Here is a 22,195-nt window from a genome sequence, read left to right as displayed (position 1 = left end):
AGGCTACTGGGGCCTGGATGGAGCCTCTGTTTCCTGCCCTGTTCACAGGCTCTCAACCTTTTATGAAATTACCGTGGGAGGTTTTCATTTGTGTGTAGCACTTTAAAAGAGCTCTTCCTGCTGGAGGCTCTGTGATTTCCTTCCAAGTTTCTCTGCAGAGTGCCTTCATTTCTCTTACACTTTCATAATCCTTAAACTTTTTCATCATAGTGTGGAAATAATGGTGGTGTTGGCAGAGGATAGAGCACAAGGTGGGATGCTGCGTGTTCTTTAGCCTGAGCTGGGAAGAGGGCAGGGGCAGCCCTAGCAGTGCGGGAGGTGGGGCCTGTCAAGGCAGGAGTGCCCGAGCGCCACCAGCCGCAGGTGAGCTCCTGCTTCGCATTCTGTGGTGAGGCTTTTGGTCTTTTCTCCCTCGGGCTGAACTTTGGACTTGCCAGTCAGAATATATTGTATTATTTGAACGATTCTTAACTTGGAGTATCTACTCTAATGCTTAGAAGTGGTGGTTTACTAAAGGAACTATCATTCTCTCTTCACTTCTGTTAGAGAAGTCCCTAATACAGGAATTTGGGAGGAAGGGGCCAGGCGTTCTTATTTTTAGCTTCAACGCGGTAGGCGTGGCATAATGGTACAGTGTGTGTGTGTGCGCGTGTAGTTTCAGGAACAGGTTTTATACAGTTGTGAGAAGAACTGACTCATTATCTTGAGGTGCTGCTCAGAAGAATCAGTCAGAATAGGTGTGAAACTTTTAACAATGTTAGCTGTACGATTTATATCCTACCTATGCTCTTTTTAGACTTACTGGGATCATTGTCCAACAGGATGTCTTAGTCATTACCTTTATTCACTCTTTGGATGTGTATATGAATATTCTAAGGTGTCCCATTTATCTGGGCTCTGAAGGTCTTTTCACCCTGGCGCAGGAAGCAGTGGTGGGACTTGGGAGAGGTTGGGCGAGTCTGTCTGTGTGAGTGTTCAGGGTGGTGAACCGGGCTGAGATGGGAAAGGAGAACCACAGCCCACATGTGTTTTCAGACAGGTGAGTTTAATGAAGAAGCCTGTTTGGAATTTGACCTGAGAATTGATTCCAGGAGATGAGCAGTGGCCTGAAGACTGTCACCTTGATTTTTTTCTGCATTGCCCCTTTGAAAGACATTTAGGTTGTTTCTGTTTTTGCATCTAAAACAAACGTTATTACACATCTTTGCAATGTAATTCTATTTCATTCGTTTAAAAATTCAGTGTTGATCAAAGCACCTGTGTTTTTTAAACATTTGATAGAATTGGTATGCATATTTTTTAAAGCTTGTACTAAGAATTGCCAAATTGCCTTTTTAAAATGATCATGTTAGACCTGATCTTCCATAGATGTGTTCTCACTGTATGAGTGTAAAGTTTTTCTTTTGAGAAATTTTGAATCTTGACTAAAAATATATAAGACGTGTACTTAAAGAAGCGATTTTATGTTGATCTTAGAGATGGAAGAAAGCATATGTTAATACTTTACTGTAATTATTCCAGGTGCTGAAGCACAGTCTTCACTTTTGAAGGCGGTGGCTTTCTTTTTAGAAAGCATTGCTATGCATGATATTACAGCAGCGGAGAGGTGCTTTGGCACCAGGGCAGCCGATCACAGGCCCAGCCCACAGGAGGGGGAAAGGTACAACTACAGCAAGTGCACGGTCGTGGTCCGGATTATGGAGTTCACCACCACCCTGCTCAGCACCTCCCCGGACGGCTGGAAGGTAGGCTTCTCCTGCTGCTCTGTTGCTGGGAGGTCGTACTCGGTATTGGAGAAGTTCTTTAAAAGCTCCTGCTACAAGTGGGTTTGACTTTTTTTTTTTTTTTTTTTTTTTTGAGACAGAATCTTACTCTGTTGCCCTGGGTAGAATGCTGTGGAGTCATAGTTCATAGCAACCTCAGACTTTTGGGCTTGAGCAATCCTCTTGCCTCAGCCTCCATGCCTGGCTGCATTTTATATTATGATCAAACATCTATGTTAGGAAACATACATTGGCACATACTTGCATATGTATTTGTGAGGCTTGTTGTATATACACACTTAATTCAGTTCGTCCAGGGATTATGTGCTAAATGCCTACTATATTCTGGGCCTGTTCTGTTCCCTGTGGATACACTAGGGCCTTAGTGGGGGCTGTGAGCTGTGCCCACCTGCTGCCTGCTTGTGTAGATGAAGTCTTGTAAGACAGCCTGGTGTCTCTGCCCACCTGCTGTCCAAGCTCCTTCATGCTGTGTTGGGTAAGGTGTTATAACCCACAAACCTCCAGCATTGACTGTCCATCCCTCTGCAGAGAAACTCTGCTAAACCCTGGCCTTGGTGTGTGGACATTTCCAACCTCATCGACTCTGCACTCTGGTGAAGATATAAATGCTGGCTGACAGAAGTGTTTATATTAAAACCATTTCTTCCAGCTGCTGGAGAGGAATTTGTGTAATGTGGACCTTATGAAACTCTTGGTGAAAACGCTGTGTGAGCCTATGAGCGTGGGTTTCAATGTCGGCGATGTCCACGTTATGGACCATCTCCCCAGTGTCTGTGTGAACCTGATGAAAGCGCTAAAGACATCCCCGTACAAAGACACCCTGGAGGCCCACCTGAGGGAGACCGTCACAGCACAGAGGTGGGCACTCAGGCCACATGAGGCCTTGTGCAGCGCTGCAGTCTGTGGGCCCAGCTCACTGCAGCTGCCTACCCTATTTCCCCAAAAATAAGACAGTGTCTTATATTAAGGTGTGCTCCCAAAGATGCGCTAGGTCTTATTTTCAGGGGGCACCTTATCTTTCCTATGAGTAGGTCTTATTTTCGGAGGATGTCTTATTTTCAGGGAAACAGGGTAGTTGTGGAATAAATAAAAGTGAAAGTATTCCAGCTCCATTCCTCAGGAGCAGGAATTTCTCATCAATGGGGAGTTGGTGTCTGTGACCTCAGCAGTTCTTTGAAATCACAGGCTTAGCGACACCTCCCCTGGGGCTGAGTGTTAAGCGCACTTCAGTTGTGCTTAGCACCACATGTGATTTCCACTCTAGATGGGACCTTGTCTGGTATTGGGTGTTTCTAACACTGTGTTAATGAATTTGAGAGCCAGGTAATTAGTAAATTCCTGCACAGACACTGTCAGTCTTCCTGATGATTTATGAGATCAGAACCCACTGGTTCTCTCTGTTTTTCTTGTACACCAGCCTTGAGAAGCTTTCTGCTATTGACTTGTGTGGCCCTGACTCGAACCTGGACAGGGCCAAGCTGGCGTCTGCCGTGTCTGCCTGCAAACAGCTTCACAGAGCTGGTTTGCTGCATGTAATCTTACCATCCCAGGTAAGCCCAGCCAACTTGCATTTGCATTCCTTTTAGCTTTGGTATGATAATAACTTACTCTTATTCTTTGTTGAATATTCTTTCATGTATAGAGTATGCTTAAATGGGAATTACAGAAATACTTGCTTTAGATACGTAGGTAGTACCTGGGATATAAACATAAAAGTAAATAATAGAAAGAATAAATAAAAAGTGAAAGTATTTCCAGAGCAGCCTTCTGAAAAACTTAGGAACTACTTTTGTGTCTTTGTGGTGAGACAATACTATTTAAAAATGCAGCATAGAGAACAAAGTTGAGCGAAAATTGGAAGGCAGTTGTCAGTTTAGCTAAGGTGAATTTCTTAACTCATCAGAGGAGTAAATGGGTTTTTGCTATAAAATGTCTTTTTGCTAGGCATTTCAATGTTGGCCTTATTTTAGTCTACAGATCTTCACCACTCTGTTGGCGCAGAACTTCTTTCCCTGGTTTATAAGGGCATTGCCCCTGGACATGAGAGACAGTGTCTACTTTCGCTAGAGCCCAGCTGTAAGCGACTGGCCAGTGGACTTCTGGAGCTGGCCTTTGCTTTTGGAGGACTGGTAGGAAAAACAGCGATGTGCTTTGCTCCCTGACAGTGGAAATACATAGCTTACTTGGCACTGTGTCTCTAGAAACTGGAATTTCTTTGGTTAAGGTCTTAGCTAGACAACTGTTGCAGTTGGTTTGCATGAACTGACTTTCTTTCTAAAAGATTGTTTTTTTTAAACATTATTTTATTTTTCTTTTGAGACAGTCTCACTGTGTCGCCTTCGATAGAATGCTGTGGCATCACAGCTTACAGCAACTTCAGAGTCTTGGGCTCATGTGATCCTCTTGCCTCAGCCTCCTAAATAGCTGAGACTATAGGCACCCACCACAATGCCTGGCTGTTTTTTGGTTGTAGTTGTTGTTTGGCGGGCCCATGCTGGTTTCAAACCCACCAGCTTCAGTGTATATGGCTGGCACCCTAGATACTAAGCTACAGGCACCAAGCCTAAAATATTATTTTCTTAACACTTTATTATTATTATTATTTTGAGACAGAGTCTCATTTTGTCGCCATCAGTAGAGTGCCATGGTGTCACAGCTCCCAGCAACCTCAGACTCTTGGGCTCATGTGATCCTCTTGCTTCAGCCTCCCGAGTAGCTGGGACTACAGGCACCCACCACAACACCTGGCTGTTTTTAGAGATAGGGTCCCGCTCTTGTTCAGGCGGGTCATGAGCTCAGGCAATCCACCTGCCACAACTTTCCAAACCAAAGTGGTAGGATTATAGGTGTGAGCCCTGTCACCTGGCTATTTTTTTTTTTTTTGGAGATGAGTCTCACTCTGTTGTCCTGGGTAGAGTGCCATGGTGTTATCATAGCTCTGAGCAACCTCAGACTCCTCGGTTTAAGCAATTTTCTTGCCTCAGTTTCCCGAGTAGCTAGGACTACAGGCACCCGCCACATAGCCTTTTCTATTTTTAGTAGAGATGGGGTCTTACTGTTGCTCAGGCTTGTCTGCAACTCCTGAGCTCAAGCAGTCCACCCGCCTCAGAATTCCGAGGCAGGTGGACTGCCTATAATACAGCTAGGATTATAGGCATGACCCTGTGCCCAGCCCCAACACTTTTTTATAAAAAGAACATTCTTTTTAAGTTGAGGTTTTGTCTATTGGACTTAGGTAGAGAGTACTCGGTAGCAGTAGAGCTAACCTGCGTTTACACGTGGCCTCTCCTCCCGTCTGTGATGGTCCTTCAGACGGGTCATTTGGGAGAAGCTTCTGAAGGGTAATCCTGGAGCCACTACAAACAGAAAAAAGGCCTTTGTAACCCTTCGACCCCTGTGGTGGCTAAGGTCTGCAGCCGTACTTGTGGGCTTGCTCCATTCCATCTTTTCTCCTGGAGCAGAAACCTATTCTTTGCCCTTTCATCCTCTTACTGTAGGTAATTACATATTTAGATTGTCTGAAAATACTCACCTTTGCCAGACTTTACCCTTAAAGCAGCAACAACAAGATTTCCTGGACATTTGGAAGGAGCATGGGTTAGGGAAGATTTCTTTCCCAAGATGAAACCTAGAAAATCAAGGCTAGCTTAGGCTTGAACCCAGGCTTCATGTACCAGGCTCTCTTTAGACCTTACTGTTTGATTTTCTCATTTCAAAGTCATCTGCTCCACAAGGGTCTTCCTTTGACATGGAAGATGGGCCCGGTGCAGAACTTCTCCTTTCTCCCCCACAGTGCGGGCATCTCGTGAGTCTTCTCCTGGACCCTGCGGTGTTGTCTGTGCCCTCCACAGGCAGCTCGTCGAGAAGCATTATCAGCTTCTCCCATGGAGAATATTTCTATAGCTTGTTCTCTGAAACGATCAACACTGAATTGTTGGAAAACCTAGATCTTGCTGTATTGGAGCTCATGAAATCATCAGTGGATAATCCCAAAATGGTAATGTAATTTTCCTTTAAGTAAATATTTTCTTATATACTGCTTATAAAAGAATTACCATATTCCCGAAGCACTTAATTAAAATAAGATTTCTTCGCAATGGTTCTCAACTTTCCTAATGCCGCATTAGGAAAGAGCATTCCTAAGTCTCTTGCTAGTATTTAAAAACAAAATTAAAGAAACCAGAAACACAGTCATTACTAATCAATACTTACTGAATATTAATGATTTTGAAATACTATTTTTTACCTTCTTTCATGCCCCCCAAATCTGTAGGCCTAATATTACAAGGCACAACTAAGTAGGGTATTGACTTCTGCCCAGACATGACACTGGAACTTTCAAATATGTCCTGAGGCCCAGAGCAGCTTTATTTCCCTGGTGCCAGCTCCAGGGACCTTCCTTTACTCAGAGCCCACTCAAGACGTCCAGGTTGAGCCATTATTTCCTGCGTGTTTCTGTTGTAACCCCTTGTGCCTTTCACATTGAATCTGGAGATCAGTATTTAACACATAGTTGACTTTGGTTTGCTAAACTTCTGGGATTTTGAAATTTAAACTGCTCTATATAGATCAACTGTAGGTGTCTTTGTTTTAAGGGAGAGCACGTAATTTCCTATTGGGTTTATATTTCAAAAAGTGCTTGTCTGTTGTAGGGGAATATTTTGTGATAGATTACACTAGAGATTATATTTTTTTTTTTTTTTTTTTTTTGTGGAGACAGAGTCTCACTGTACCGCCCTCAGTGTAGAGTGCCGTGGCGTCACACAGCTCACAGCAACCTCTAACTCTCGGGCTTACGCGATTCTCTTGCCTCAGCCTCCTGAGTAGCTGGGACTACAGGCGCCCGCCACAACGCCCGGCTATTTTTTTGTTGCAGTTTGGCCGGGGCTGGGTTTGAACCTGCCACCCTCTGCATATGGGGCCGGCGCCCTACTCACTGAGCCACAGGCGCCGTCCTAGAGATTATATTTTTTAAAGTTAGAAATAAAATTGTAGTAGACTCATGATAGTCAGGAGATTTAGCATTCTGAGCATCAGAATTCTGAAGAAAATGATAAATACAAACATAAAAGAATGCCTCTACTTCTCCACATCCCTCTAACATGATAGAATGGGGTTAAGGAAAAGCAACAATACAATCTTAAGGGACAGAGAGAAGAGGAGGAAGGACTTCCTGGAGTAACAATGGGTGTAACTCAAAAAGACAAGCATGACAGACTTCAGAGCCCAGCTAGCCCCCGTGACAGAGTGGTGGGGGACAGGCAGCTGGGTGTGTCAAGCTGCCCAGATGTGGGGAGCAGTGTCAGGGGAGGCTGCAGGGGGTTGGGCGAAAGGCAGCCTTCCCCGCAGCACCCACCTCTCCCTGCTCTGGGGCCTCTCCTCCCCACTTCAGGAGAAGACAGGCGCTGATTCTCTGCACAGGATAACTATCCTGGAGGGGGCAGCTCTGGCATGGCTGAGTGTAAGGACTCCTTCACAAAAACAGGGATATTAAAGGGAGCCTACCTGAATTCTAGACTTGGAGGCTTTTGGCACTTTCCTCTGATTTGACTTCTGAAATGCTATATACCCTCAGCAGGATATCAGAATATCTTGACAAGCCCTAACAGAAAATAAAGATAGAGACATCACTGCCCCCAGGTCAGCTTACAGCAGTCCTCACCACCAGTGTGTCCCACGGGCAGCAAGCCCACAGCCAAGGGGCCCAAGCACCCAAGAAAAGAGATTTGAAATGGACAGCAGGAAAAAACTAACCTGTCCCCAGACTGTTCAGTGAAATGGAAATGTAGGAAGAAGAAAAGCTCAGAGTTGCAAGAAGATACTATATCAGCAAAATAAGAATTGCCATGAAAAAGAACATCAGAGAATTAAGAAAGAGATTTGGCAATTAAGCACAGGCATCAGAGAACAAAAGTGAAGTGAGTTTGGAAGATAAAATCAAGGAGCTCTCATAGAGAATGGAGTGAAAAAAAAAAAAAACAAAGCAACAAAATAGGGAAATAGGAGGCGCCTTGGGGTCAAAGCCCAAGGCTGAGTATCAGGTCTCTGTGCTGGAGACTTCACTGCTCACAGCTTGAGAGGCCACCTGGGAAGGGAGGCCTGGAGGTTCCAGGTGGCAGTTCCCGGGGTGTGCAGCACAGTGTGTGGAAATGGCTGCAGGAGGAGCACTTCTTTGGAAATTAAGAACCCTGGTGTTTTGACCAGGAAGAAAAATCCCGAGATACTTCTACAGGAAAAAAACCATCTACGTATAAAAGGATCAAGAAATTGAATGACGTTTGCCTTTTCAACAGCAGTGTGAATGCCATGAGACTGAGGGCTAAATTTCTTCCAAAGTTCCTGATAGACGTCTCAGCCTGGTGTTTTTATTTTGAATTGAGCCAGATCCAGCTGGACCATTGGTCATGTGTGAGAGTAGAATGCAGGTGTGGGGGCATGGCAGATCCCAAAGGAGTTTGTCCCCTGCCCCGTGTGCTCGGGAGGCCACTGAGCAGAGGGAGAGGGTCCTAAGGCAGCGGGCCAGGAAGGAGGACATGCTGGACGCAGGGAGTTGGCCCTGAGGCGGGAGTGGGCCATGTGTCCAGGCCGCACCAGCATTGCCAGGCGGGAGCCGAGTCTCCGTGGAGATGGTGTGAGGTGATCTATTAACTTGAGCAGTTTGATGATGAGTTAATGATAGGCACACTGCAAGCAACAAAGAAAGCAAACGGGTTAACTTCAGGAAGAACAAAAAGTACAAAAAAGGGAAATGTCGGTTGTGTTCCACTTGAAAAGTCTGTGGAGTGTGTTTGTGCTGTTGCTGTGGCAGAAGTGCTGGCTGCCCGTCTGACCAGGACGAGGCTCGCATTCCGTCGCAGGGTGGGGGGTGTAGGGACGGGGGTGTGTACGCAGGGTCCCTGTGTGCACATGCTGCCTGCTGGCTGTGCTGGAGGAACAGAGCTCATTCCTCTTGCACGTGGACTTCCATTGAGAACGCCCCAAAACAAGAAAGCCTGGAGCAGCCGGGTTAGCCTGGTGACACCAATGTGCCCACCCTGTGTGTTCTGTGGGAAAATTTGTGGGTAGAGTGCCCCTCAGATCAAATTTGGGGAGTTTTGAGGTAGATAAACTTCTAACATAGAAATAGCTTCTGCCGGGCGCTGTGGCTCACGCCTGTAATCCCAGCACTGTGGGAGGCCGAGGAGGGAGAATTGTTTGAGCTCAGGAGTTCGAGACTCGCCTGAGCGACAGTGAGACCCCCGACTCGACTCGTGAAAAAAATGGAAAAACCCAGCCGGGTGCCTCAGCGAGTGCCTGTAATCCCAGCGGCTTCCAGAGGCTGAGGCAGAGGGGTGCCCGCAGCCCGAGTCTGAGGTTGTGGTGAGCTACCACGCCCACTGCACTCTGCTCAGGGGCATAGGGTGGGACCCTGTCTCAACAAAAAAAAAAGAAAAGAAAAAAAAAAAAAGAAATAGCTTCTTTATTTTTGAAGAGTAGCTTTGAAATGAAATGAAAGTGAATTTTGCTTTATGTATTACCTTATCACCACAACGTTGTTTCAGGTGAGCGCGGTTTTGAATGGCATGTTAGATCAGACCTTCAGGGACCGAGCAGGACTTCAGCACCAAGGACGGAGACTTGCCACTACCATTCTACAGAACTGGAGGACGTTTGACGAGTGGTGGGCCAAGGATTCTGCTCCTGAAAGCAAAATGGCAGTGCTGGCTTTACTGGCAAAGATCCTGCAGGTGCTTTGAGAAACCTGAAAACATGCCCTCACATCTGTGATTTCAAACTATGTAACTTGTATCTTTTTTTTTTTTATTCGAACAGAGTCCCACTATGTCATCCTCATTAGAATGCTGTGGCGTCACAGCTCACAGCAACCTCAAACTCTTGGGCTTAAGTGATTCTCTTGCCTCAATCTCCCAAGTAGCTGGGACTACAGGCGCCCATCACAGTGCCCAGCTATTTTTTGTTGCAGTTGTCATTGATTTAGCTGGCCTGGGCTGGGTTCAAACCCTCCAACTTCGGTGTATGTGGCTGGCGCCATAACCACTGTGCTATGAGCGCTGAACTGTAACTTGTATCTTTAAAAATTTTTTGAGGCTTAGTGCCTGTAGCACAGTGGTTATGGCACCAGCCACATACACTTAGGCTGGTGGGTTTGAACCGAGCCCTGGCCAGCTAAACAACAATGAAAACTGCAACAACAACAAAAATAGCCAGGCCTTGTAGTGGGGGTGCCTATAGTCCCAGCTACTCGGGAGGTTGAGGCTAGAGAATCACTGAAGCCTAAGAGTTGGAGATTGCTGTGAGCCGTGATGCCACAGCACTTAACCCAAGGCGACATAGTGAGACTCTGTCTCAAAAATAAATAAATAAATAAAAATTTTTTGAAAGTTCCTTCAAAAGCTTATTGGTTTGATAAATATTTTGATGGGATAATTGGCTAATTACCTTGTACTTCTTCTTTTCCTATTATTTTACATATTTATTTATTATTATTTCTTATACTTTATCTTTACATGCATTGTCTTAACAGACAGTATTAAAATATCCCAGAATAAGATTGTTGAAATATTGGTGAAGCCCAAGGACAAATTGACAGTTCAGTTCTGAAGTTGAAACATTTTGTTACAGGAGATAAGAGTTGTAATATAGAAATGTGTCCTGTTCTTTTTCCCCACAGATTGATTCATCTGTATCTTTTAGTGCAAATCACAGCTCATTCCTTCAAGTCTTTAAAACATATACTAGTCTACTGGCTGATGCAAAGTTGGGTCTCCATTTAAAGGTAAGTAGGTTTTTTTTTTTTTTTTTTGGAGGCAGAGTCCCAAGCTGTTGCCCTGGGTAGAGTGCCATGGCATCACAGCTCACAGCAACCTCCAACTCCTGGGCTCAAATGATGCTCCTGCCTCCGCCTGCCAAGTAGCTGGGACCACAGGCTGCCGCAACACCTGGCTATTTTTTGGTTGCAGCTGTCATTGTTGTTTGGTGGGCCCGGGCTGGATTCGAACCCACCAGCTCAGGTGTATGTGGCTGGTGCCTTAGCCACTTGAGGCACAGGCACCAAACCAATAAGTGGATATTTTTTAAAAAGCTTTTTTTTTTTTTTTTTTTATTGTTAAATCATAGCTGTGTACATTAGTGCAATCAAGGGGTACAATGTGCTGGTTTCATATACAATCTGAAATATTCTCATTAAACTGTTCAACGTAGCCTTCATGGCATTTTCTTAGTTAAAAAGCTTTTTTAAAAGTTTGCATTCTCCTTTATTTTCCCATTTTTATATTTTTGCATATTTGTGGTATTTTTAGTTATGGCAAATTTCAAACATGTGCAAAAATATAGAGTCTCACTCAGTGAGCCCCCATCATGATCTCCAGTGTCGATGGCCGTCAGCATGTGGCCTCTGTCCCAGCTGTAGTCATGCCCTTCGGTCGGCTGGCGGGAGACCCTGGGCTTCGGGCCGTGTTCTGCACACGCATCAGGGTGCCTGCCCCTCAAGCCATGGGAGCTTCTTTTACAATATATCCATGAGATTATCATGGCTTTTTGGAATTGCTGTGTTAACTTTCTTAATCATTCTTCTATTAAGAATAATATAAAACCTCTTGGATCAAGAATAATAAATATTATAATTTCAAGGTTGTTGATTTTAAAGTCCTATAATTGATTTTAATCTTTGTTAAAATACGGTCTTAATGAAAGGAATCTTTTTACTGGTTAAAGAGGATGATGTTTTGGAATTTTCTGCTCTGTGTGGTTAAGAAGTTTCCCGTTTTATATGTGAGAGCATCTCTTGGGATCCATCTGCCAGTCGAGGGAGACAGGAATTAGAGCCTCGTTCCTGTCTGGCTGAGGGCCGGTTGTCACATGGTTCTGCAGTGGGCAGCTGTGAATTACCCCTAGATTATTCAAAATGTTTCCCCCGCCCCCTGCACAAAACTGGTCTGGTTCATTTCTACTGGGGTCTCTGTTTGTAGAAAGAGGAAGCATGTGCAGAGTCCCAGCATAGTCTCCTATTTATTTATGTGTGTGCACCCCAAATCAGCTGACTGACCCGAGAGTGGAAGGTGAGGTACAGAGTTGTGTTCAGGTTGGTTTTTAATACAACATACAAGTTACTCTAAAGTCCTTCATTAGGCTCGAGGCCTGTAGCACAGTGGTTACAGTGCCGGCCACATACACCAGGGCTGGCGGGTTCAAACCCGGCCCCAACCTGCCAAACAGCAATGGCAACTACCACCAAAAAATAGCCGAGCGTTGTGGCAGGCGCCTGTAGTCCCAGGTACTTGGGACGCTGAGGCAAGAGAATCGCTTAAGCCCAAGAGCTGGATGTTGCTGTGAGCTATGACACCATGGCACTCTACCGAGGGTGACATAGTGAGACTCTTATCTCAAAAAAAAAAAAAAATAAGTCCTTCATTGAATGTATATAGTATTTTCTTTGCAAAGTCTTTAGAAAGCAATAATTTATTTGTTCTGTTCCGCAGGGCCAAGCTGTCACTCTTCTTCCATTCTTCACTAGCCTCACGGGGGACAGCCTGGAGGACCTGCGGCTTGTTCTTGAAAAGCTCATCGTTTCCAGCTTCCCTCTGAAGTCTCATGAATTCCCCCCAGGGACTTTGCAGTACAATAATTATGCAGACTGCATGAAAAAGGTTGGTTTAATAGTATCAAGTAAAACACTGAATTTTGAGGGGCAGAGAGTTACATTTTTTGATGAAAAGAAGTGAGTGAATTATTCAGAATCAGAAAAGCAGTCTAACTTTAAGAATTCAGTTCAAGTTGTTTGGAGGGCTAGCTGTCTGTGGAGGTAGAAGCATATCTCAATCTCTTGGAATTAATTTTTCCTTCATTTTTTATTTTTTATTTATTTATTTTTTTGAGACAGAGTCTCACTCTGTGTCCCTGGTAGAGTGCCATGGTTTCAAGGCTCATAGCAACCTCAAACCTCCTGGGCTCACGTGATCCTCTTGCCTCAGCCTCCCCCGTAGCAGACCACAGGTACCGGACACAACTCCCAGCTGTTTTTAGAGACAAGGCCTCGCTCTTGCCCAGGCTGGTCTCAAACTCCTGAGCTCAGGTGATGCACTTGCCTTGGCCTCCCAGAATGTTGGGATTATAGGCATGAGCCACTGCCCCTGGCCTCCCCCATTTTTCAGTGGTGAAATATCTCATGATAAAATGGAATATATAATGTGTATAAAGTTATGAACAATAATTCCAAAAGAAGCTGAGAGAATATTGCCAGTATGTTGTAGTTCCTAAGATTTAATTGAGTAGGACTATTTGAGAAGCATTTAGTAAATATCAGTGAGACTACAGGTTGGGTATCCTTTATCTAAAATGCTTGGGACCAGAAGTTCTAGATTTTGGATTTTTTTTTTTTTTTAAATACTTGCATATATACAATGAGATATCTTGGGGATGGGACCCAAATCCAACAGGAAGTTTGTTTATGTTTCATATGTGCCTCAGACACATATCCTGAAGATAACTATATGTACTATTTCTAACAAGTTTGTGCTTGAAATGACGTTTGTTTACATTGAACCGTTAGAAAACAAAGGTGTTGAGTGTGGGATTTTACACATGTAGTGTCATGTTAACAGTCAGAATTTTGGATTAGGGATGCTAAACTCGTATTTAGAACACAGCAGGGTCTCTACTAGTGGCTTAAGCAAGATAGATTTTTTTTCTGGCTTTTGTATGATCCTAGTTTGGTAACCCAGGGCAGCCCCACAGTCAACAGGAACCCATTCTCCTTTTATTCTTTTGTTCACACAGCCTCCGTCTCATCCAGTGTGGCTGCCCCTTCTCCTGCAGGTGGGAGGAGAGGGTGCTAGAGAGCACATCCCTTCTCTGTCTCTGCAGATATCCCCATCACCAAGTCATTATGGGCAAGGCTGTAAATGTCCTTTCCTTTTTGGGCGACTGTATGCTCAGCTAATATTCAGCAGTTTGACCACTAAAAAAATAAAGAGAATCACTTTGAGGGGATAGGCAGTGATCTGCCATACTCAGGCTAGTATACCAGTACTGCAAAACTGAATGTTGTGTTTGTTTTTAAGGCACATACACACAGAGCAAGGAAGAAATGTAATGACACAGGTGGTGGAAACACACTGCAATAACACTGGGCTGGGGACAGCGTGGGGTGTGTGTGGCAGGGTCTGCTCTACAGCTGACCGCCCAGCACAGCCTGTCCCCCAGGCTCCTGCACATGACACTGTTCCTCCCTGGGACAGGCAGTAACTTTCTTTCCTTGAGTGTGGGTTAGACTGAGAGATGCTTTTTTGGGAAGAGAGTGCAGGGAAAGTGCTCCTGTTGTGTGGTGCTAGGACGAGCTATTGGAAGCATGACAGCGTCGTCCCTCTCTCTCCTGGGCTCTTATCCATGGGATCGTATCCATCCTCATGCTGCAAGGGAGCCAGACAACACATCTACATAGATTCTCTCTGCCTCAGCCGTTTTATATCATTTTTTTCTAAACACAGTAGTGTTGAAAGAATGATAAAATAAACATCCACATAACCGTCTCCTATATTCAGCAGTTGCTAGCTTTTGTCAGGCTTCCTTTATCTGTATGTATGTTGTTTGTTTTGGCCGAAATATTTGCAGTTTAGTTGCAGACATGATGTTTCATCCCTAAATAGTTCAGCATATGTGTCCTGAGGGAAGGGACAGTACCGTTAGCCACACCTGAGAGTGCTAACCACCCTCTCGTGTCACCCAGTGTCTAGTCCACGTTCATGTTCTTCCACACGCCCCATGTGTTTTTCAAAACAGTCTAATGAGCAATCTTGCTAAGTGACCATGTTACTAGTCTCTTTTTATCTCAAGTTAGCTCGCACACCAACCCTTTTATTCTTCCCTGAATCCAGTTTTTGGAAGAAACCAGAGACCTTCTCTTGGATTTTATCCTCCAATAGTCTGATTGTTTTCTTGAGGTTGTTTTTTTAACTTGTCCCTCTGTCCTGGTTTCCTCTAGACAGGAAGTGGGCCCTGGCTTTGAGATGAGCCTTGCAGCCAGCGGTGGCACCACAGGGGCAGGTGGCATCAGGCCTTTACAGTGGTCCTGAGTCTGGAAGGCTGGGTGGGAAAGACACATGTCTCTGGGATAAAAAGGCAGAGTGAAGGAAGAGGACTTTCAGAAACTGGGGATGAAGGGACGAATGTTTGCAAAACCTAAAAAGAATAAAAACTCAAGTATTTAATGGACATTATCATATGCCAGGCATTTACTGTATCTGTAAAGATGACAAAAACGTTAGCCTTTGTTAATTTTCTGTGAAATGATTGTTTTTCTTCATGTATTTTGTATTAGAACTATTAAAGGAATAAAACCTAACAATTTCGATAATGATGAAACTTTTTTCTAGTTTCTGGATGCACTGGAATTATCTCAAAGTCCTATATTGTTGCAGTTGATGACAGAAATTCTTTGTCGAGAACAGGAACATGTTATGGAAGAATTATTTCAATCCACTTTCAAGAGGATTGCCGGAAGGTAGGTGATTCTAGTTGGGGGTCACAGGAACCGTACACATTTTAGTTCTGTGGAAAAGAACTGTTATGGAAAAGTTGAGTTAATTAAATTTTATTTTGATTTTTCACTTTAAAACAAAGCAAAGTTTTATTTGTGACTCAAAGCTAAAGGAAGAATATAAATGAGGCTCCAGGTTGACCAGGCAACAGCATTTTCCCAGCTTTATCCTTGCCTTTTATCTTTTCTCTTTTGCTGCTGTTATTGTGATTTAAAAGAAATCTGTTGACACCATGTCATTTTACCTCTTAATCCTTCTGTACATATCTCTAAAATATGTGGGTTTTTTGAAAGCTACAGTTCCATTATCACCTGAACAATATTATCACTAATTCCATATTCAGATTTCCTGAATCTGTGGTCTCAAGTGCTCTTTACTTACTGGATTATTTGAATTTTGATCCACACATGGTATGTCACTGTCCTGTGTCTTAAGGCTGTCTCCAGGTAGAATTGTCCACCTCCTTCAGTTCCTTCTGTTGTGGAAGTGACCTGGACACTTGTGCTGTCCAGTGTCTCACATTCTGGATTCATCCTATTCCATCCTTTTTTTGCCAATTAACTTGTTCCTCCAGCCCGCATGTTTCCTGTGAATGGAAAGTTCTTTAGATTCAGGCTCAGACTTCAGCAGGGCTGCTCAGGAGTTGCTGCTCTGCCCTTAATGTCCGTGCTATCAGGGGCCGTGGCGTCCGTGGTCCTGCCATTACTGGTGCTGGGGCCACCCGGCTGTGCTCCTCAGCATCCGTGTTAAGAGTTGGCCCAGAATCATGAATTATAAACAGACAGTTTTCTGTTTTGTTTTTTTCTCCTTTCTAAATTTAGTAGCTGGAATTACACTGTGATGAAGAACTTGCCCTCATAAGTAGGACTGTTTGGTTTCTAAAATACAATTTAGTATTTTACTAAAAATATGGTGGGAAAAATGGGAGATATTTGATTACTGATTTTTGAAGTAAGGGCTTTATGCCCTGGCTACTTCTAATTGGAAATTTAAATGAACTTTTTTCTAATGAATTTTTTAATTTGCATTTATATTGAATTTGTAATTATTCATGTACATTTCTTTTATTGAGTTACGTTTTATAGATCATAAAATTTACTCATTTTCATATATAATTCAATGATTTTTAGGAACTCTACAAAGTGGTGCAGTGAGCACTATAGAACATTTTATCCCCAAATGAGATCCTACTTGGCATTTACTGCTGATTCCATTCCTAGCCCAAGCTCCAGGTGACCACTGGTCCACTGTCTGTCTTTGTAAACATGCATTCTCTGGACATCTTGTGTGAATGATGTCGCAGTGCTCCTGGCGCCCTGCTCAGCATGGTGTCTTTGCAGTCTGCCCTGTCTGCTGAGGCTCACAGCGGGGTCTGCGAGGCGCATAGCGGGGTCTGCCCAGGAGCACAGCGGGGGTCTGCGAGGCGCATAGCGGGGTCTGCCCAGGAGCACAGCGGGGGTCTGCGACGCTCACAGCAGGGTCTGCTCCCACCTCTTCCTCTTCACCTTCCTTTTCCCTCTGCTTGACGTCTCTTTCAGGTCACTCCACACCAGTACACAGACATCTTCCATCCTTCCTTTAAAAAACAAGTGTATAATTCTCCACTGTGTGGAGTATCACAGTGTTTTGAAGTAGCCCCCTATTAATGGACTTCAGGGTTCAATATTTTGCTATTAAAAATAATACCACATAAAAGATGTTCATCATCCCTAATCATCAGAAAAATGCAAATCAAACCACCCTGATATATCATCTCACTCCAGTAAGGTGAGCCCACGTCACAAAGTCCCAAAGCTGTAGATCAGTGGTTCTCAACCTTCCTAATGCCGCAATGTATTTTCATTGTTAAAAAGGGGTTGTAACCCATAGGTTGAGAACCACTGCCGTAGATGTTGGCATGGACAAGGAGAGAAGGGACCACTTTTGCACTGTTGGTGAGATCGCAAACTAATACAGCTCCTATAGAAGGAATTATGGAGACTCCTTGAAGAGCTAAAAGTAGACCTTCCATTTGATCCTATAATCCCATTACTAGATATCTACAAGGAATAAAAAAAATCGTTTTACCTTAAAGCCACTTGCCCTAGAGCGTTCATTGCAGCTCAATTCATCATCACTAAGACAGAGACTCGACCCAAGTGCCCATCAACACATGAATGGATTAATAAACTGTGGTGTATGGAATACTGTTCAGCCATAAAAAGGTGAGGACTTTGTATCTTTTATATTTATCTAGATGGAGTTGAAGAACATTCTTCTTAGTAAAGATCACAAAAATGGAAAAGCAAGTATCCAGTGTACTTAATACTGATATGAAACCAATAGATAAACAATTACACGCCCACATGAGAAAAAAACAAATTCAAGTTGGGGGAGAGGATCAGTGACCTCTACCTGATGGGCACTAAGTGACGGTACACAGCACACCTTCTGGGTGAAGGGCTCAACTTGAACTTTGCCTAATAAATGCAGACAATCTAATCTCATCATTTGTACACATTAATCTGAAATCTATGAGAAGATAAAAATGTAAACTTTATTTCTCAACACAAAAAAATAATGCCACAGAAAATGGCCATGTGTTTACATCATTTTGTATTTTGCGAGTATTATTATATAAGTGTGAGTGACAGGTAAATGCATTTGTGATTTTGCCGTCCCCACACCTCTTCTTTGGGGGCTGTGTTGTCTGTTAAGTGTAGTGACAGGTAAATGCATTTGTGATTTTGCCGTCCCCACACCTCTTCTTTGGGGCTGTGTTGGCTGTTAAGTGTAGTGACAGGTAAATGCATTTGTGATTTTGCCATCCCCACACCTCCTCTTTGTGGCTGTGTTGGCTGTTAAGTGTAGTGACAGGTAAATGCATTTGTGATTTTGCCGTCCCCACACCTCTTCTTTGGGGGTTGTGTTGTCTGTTAAGTGTGAGTGACAGGTAAATGCATTTGTGATTTTGCCGTCCCCACACCTCTTCTTTGGGGCTGTGTTGTCTATTAAGTGTAGTGACAGGTAAATGCATTTGTGATTTTGCCATCCCCACACCTCCTCTTTGTGGCTGTGTTGGCTGTTAAGTGTAGTGACAGGTAAATGCATTTGTGATTTTGCCGTCCCCACACCTCTTCTTTGGGGCTGTGTTGTCTATTAAGTGTAGTGACAGGTAAATGCATTTGTGATTTTGCCGTCCCCACACCTCTTCTTTGGGGGCTGTGTTGTCTGTTAAGTGTAGTGACAGGTAAATGCATTTGTGATTTTGCCGTCCCCACACCTCCTCTTTGTGGCTGTGTTGGCTGTTAAGTGTAGTGACAGGTAAATGCATTTGTGATTTTGCCGTCCCCACACCTCCTCTTTGTGGCTGTGTTGGCTGTTAAGTGTAGTGACAGGTAAATGCATTTGTGATTTTGCCGTCCCCACACCTCCTCTTTGTGGCTGTGTTGGCTGTTAAGTGTAGTGACAGGTAAATGCATTTGTGATTTTGCCGTCCCCACACCTCCTCTTTGTGGCTGTGTTGGCTGTTAAGTGTGAGTGACAGATAAATGCATTTGTGATTTTGCCGTCCCCACACCTCTTCTTTGGGGGCTGTGTTGGCTGTTAAGTGTAGTGACAGGTAAATGCATTTGTGATTTTGCCGTCCCCACACCTCCTCTTTGTGGCTGTGTTGGCTGTTAAGTGTAGTGACAGGTAAATGCATTTGTGATTTTGCCGTCCCCACACCTCTTCTTTGGGGGTTGTGTTGTCTGTTAAGTGTGAGTGACAGGTAAATGCATTTGTGATTTTGCCGTCCCCACACCTCCTCTTTGTGGCTGTGTTGGCTGTTAAGTGTAGTGACAGGTAAATGCATTTGTGATTTTGCCGTCCCCACACCTCCTCTTTGTGGCTGTGTTGGCTGTTAAGTGTAGTGACAGGTAAATGCATTTGTGATTTTGCCGTCCCCACACCTCCTCTTTGTGGCTGTGTTGGCTGTTAAGTGTAGTGACAGGTAAATGCATTTGTGATTTTGCCGTCCCCACACCTCCTCTTTGTGGCTGTGTTGGCTGTTAAGTGTGAGTGACAGATAAATGCATTTGTGATTTTGCCGTCCCCACACCTCTTCTTTGGGGGCTGTGTTGGCTGTTAAGTGTAGTGACAGGTAAATGCATTTGTGATTTTGCCGTCCCCACACCTCTTCTTTGTGGCTGTGTTGGCTGTTAAGTGTGAGTGACAGATAAATGCATTTGTGATTTTGCCGTCCCCACACCTCTTCTTTGGGGGCTGTGTTGGCTGTTAAGTGTAGTGACAGGTAAATGCATTTGTGATTTTGCCGTCCCCACACCTCCTCTTTGTGGCTGTGTTGGCTGTTAAGTGTGAGTGACAGATAAATGCATTTGTGATTTTGCCGTCCCCACACCTCTTCTTTGGGGGCTGTGTTGGCTGTTAAGTGTGAGTGACAGATAAATGCATTTGTGATTTTGCCGTCCCCACACCTCCTCTTTGTGGCTGTGTTGGCTGTTAAGTGTAGTGACAGGTAAATGCATTTGTGATTTTGCCGTCCCCACACCTCTTCTTTGGGGGTTGTGTTGTCTGTTAAGTGTGAGTGACAGGTAAATGCATTTGTGATTTTGCCGTCCCCACACCTCCTCTTTGTGGCTGTGTTGGCTGTTAAGTGTAGTGACAGGTAAATGCATTTGTGATTTTGCCGTCCCCACACCTCCTCTTTGTGGCTGTGTTGGCTGTTAAGTGTAGTGACAGGTAAATGCATTTGTGATTTTGCCGTCCCCACACCTCCTCTTTGTGGCTGTGTTGGCTGTTAAGTGTAGTGACAGGTAAATGCATTTGTGATTTTGCCGTCCCCACACCTCTTCTTTGGGGGTTGTGTTGTCTGTTAAGTGTGAGTGACAGGTAAATGCATTTATGATTTTGCCGTCCCCACACCTCTTCTTTGGGGGCTGTGTTGGCTGTTAAGTGTAGTGACAGGTAAATGCATTTGTGATTTTGCCGTCCCCACACCTCCTCTTTGTGGCTGTGTTGGCTGTTAAGTGTAGTGACAGGTAAATGCATTTGTGATTTTGCCGTCCCCACACCTCTTCTTTGGGGGCTGTGTTGGCTGTTAAGTGTAGTGACAGGTAAATGCATTTGTGATTTTGCCGTCCCCACACCTCCTCTTTGTGGCTGTGTTGGCTGTTAAGTGTAGTGACAGGTAAATGCATTTGTGATTTTGCTGTTCCCACACCTCCTCTTTGTGGCTGTGTTGGCTGTTAAGTGTAGTGACAGGTAAATGCATTTGTGATTTTGCCGTCCCCACACCTCTTCTTTGGGGCTGTGTTGTCTGTATTTCCCCCTGCAATGCAGGAGAGTGCTCGTGTCACCACCATCTTGCCAATGTTGTCGAGCATTTGATTTTCCCAGTAGCACAGATGCTTTGGTTTTCTTTTGTTGTGAGTGAAATAGAGCCTATTTTCATTTATTTAATGCATTTTACTTTTTGGTGAACCATCTGTTGGCCCCTTTTTAAATTAGATCATCGTTCTGTCTCTTTTGCTCCTTCTCCATCTTCTTGTGGCTGTTTGTACGAGAGTCGAATGCTGGGACCTGTGTGCGTCTCTGCTGTGCTCACTCGCAGAAAGTGCCTCACGAGAATTTCAGTCTAGGATGGAGCCTGCCTTAGTCTGCTCAGGCTGTCACAGCAGATCGCCACAGCCTGGGTGGCCTGCAGACTGCAGGGCTTTATTCCTCACAGTTCTGGAGGCTGGAAGTCCAAGATGGGTGTACCAGCAGAGTCAGTATCCACTGAGGCCTGCTTCTTGCTGTGTCCTCCATGGCAGAGGGGTCAGGACAGCTCTCTAGGGCTGCTTTTATCAGGGTCCTAACTTCCTCCAGCTGCACCTCCTAATCCATCATGTGCATTGGGGGTACATGTGCACCATGTATGGTAGCCCCCGCTGAGTATCACAAAGCCTGGCCAGCACCCGGTCGTGTACTGCAGCCTCAAACTTGATGACCATATTATCTTCTCAATTTAATATTTTTGCCCTGGTTAATGTCTGCCTTCAAAGTATCAGAATTTTAATGATCATTTAGTATTAACCCTCTTATTTTTATTAATGAGGAAACTAGCTCTGCATTATTATTATTTATTTTTTTTTTTTGAGACAGAGTCTTACTCTGTCACTATAGGGGAGAGTGCCATGGTGTCATAGTTCACAGCAACCTCAAACTTCTGGGCTTAAGTGATTCTCTCACCTCAGCCTCCCGAGTAGCTGGGACTACAGGTGCCCACCTCAGTGCCTGGCTATTTTAAGACATAGGCTAGGGGCGGCGCCTGTGGCTCAGTGAGTAGGGTGCCAGCCCCATATGCCGAGGGTGGTGCGTTCAAACCCAGCCCCGGCCAAACCGCAACGAAAAATAGCTGGGCGTTGTGGCGGGCGCCTGTAGTCCCAGCTGCTCGGGAGGCTGAGGCAAGAGAATCGCGTAAGCCCAATAGTTAAGAGGTTGCCGTGAGCCGTGTGACGCCACGGCACTCTACCCGAGGGCAGTACAGTGAGACTCTGTCTCTACAAAAAAAAAAAAAAAAAAAGACATAGGCTAAAATATGCTCAGGCTGGTCTGGAATCCTGAGCCCACCTTAGTCTCCTAGAGTGCTAAGATTATAGGCATGAGCCACAGCACCCATCTATTTTGCATTCTTACAGATTTATAGGCAAATTTTATAGATAATCATTCAAATACATTATTTTTCAGGTGAGAAAGTAAAGGACCAGTTGGGGTTATCTCTGTATAGGAAATAGGAATGCTGGGTGGTTCATTAATAGGGAGAGACTAGAATTTATTTACTTATTTATTTGTGTTTTTAGTAGAGACAGGGTCTCTCTCTTGCTCAGGCTGGTCTCAAACCTCTGAGCTCAA

At 44.4% G+C, this 22,195-nt stretch overlaps 1 protein-coding gene across 1 annotated transcript in view; it reads left to right on the top strand.

Annotated features, from left to right (window-relative positions):
- Window positions 1-22,195, top strand: part of PRKDC (protein kinase, DNA-activated, catalytic subunit) — a 163,241-nt gene that overhangs the window by 64,336 nt on the left and 76,710 nt on the right. The window contains exons 32-40 of the mRNA XM_053558364.1: window positions 1,522-1,745; window positions 2,434-2,642; window positions 3,202-3,334; window positions 3,755-3,913; window positions 5,578-5,781; window positions 9,326-9,511; window positions 10,456-10,560; window positions 12,263-12,430; window positions 15,155-15,282. Of these exons, the coding sequence (XP_053414339.1) occupies window positions 1,522-1,745; window positions 2,434-2,642; window positions 3,202-3,334; window positions 3,755-3,913; window positions 5,578-5,781; window positions 9,326-9,511; window positions 10,456-10,560; window positions 12,263-12,430; window positions 15,155-15,282 (1,516 nt within the window). The remainder of the gene's footprint in view (window positions 1-1,521; window positions 1,746-2,433; window positions 2,643-3,201; window positions 3,335-3,754; window positions 3,914-5,577; window positions 5,782-9,325; window positions 9,512-10,455; window positions 10,561-12,262; window positions 12,431-15,154; window positions 15,283-22,195) is intronic.

This window comes from Nycticebus coucang, chromosome 13 (assembly GCF_027406575.1).
Source record: "Nycticebus coucang isolate mNycCou1 chromosome 13, mNycCou1.pri, whole genome shotgun sequence".
Lineage (NCBI taxonomy): Eukaryota > Metazoa > Chordata > Mammalia > Primates > Lorisidae > Nycticebus > Nycticebus coucang.
Note: the sequence above shows the minus strand (reverse complement) of the source record. Positions and strands in the feature narration are given on the sequence as shown.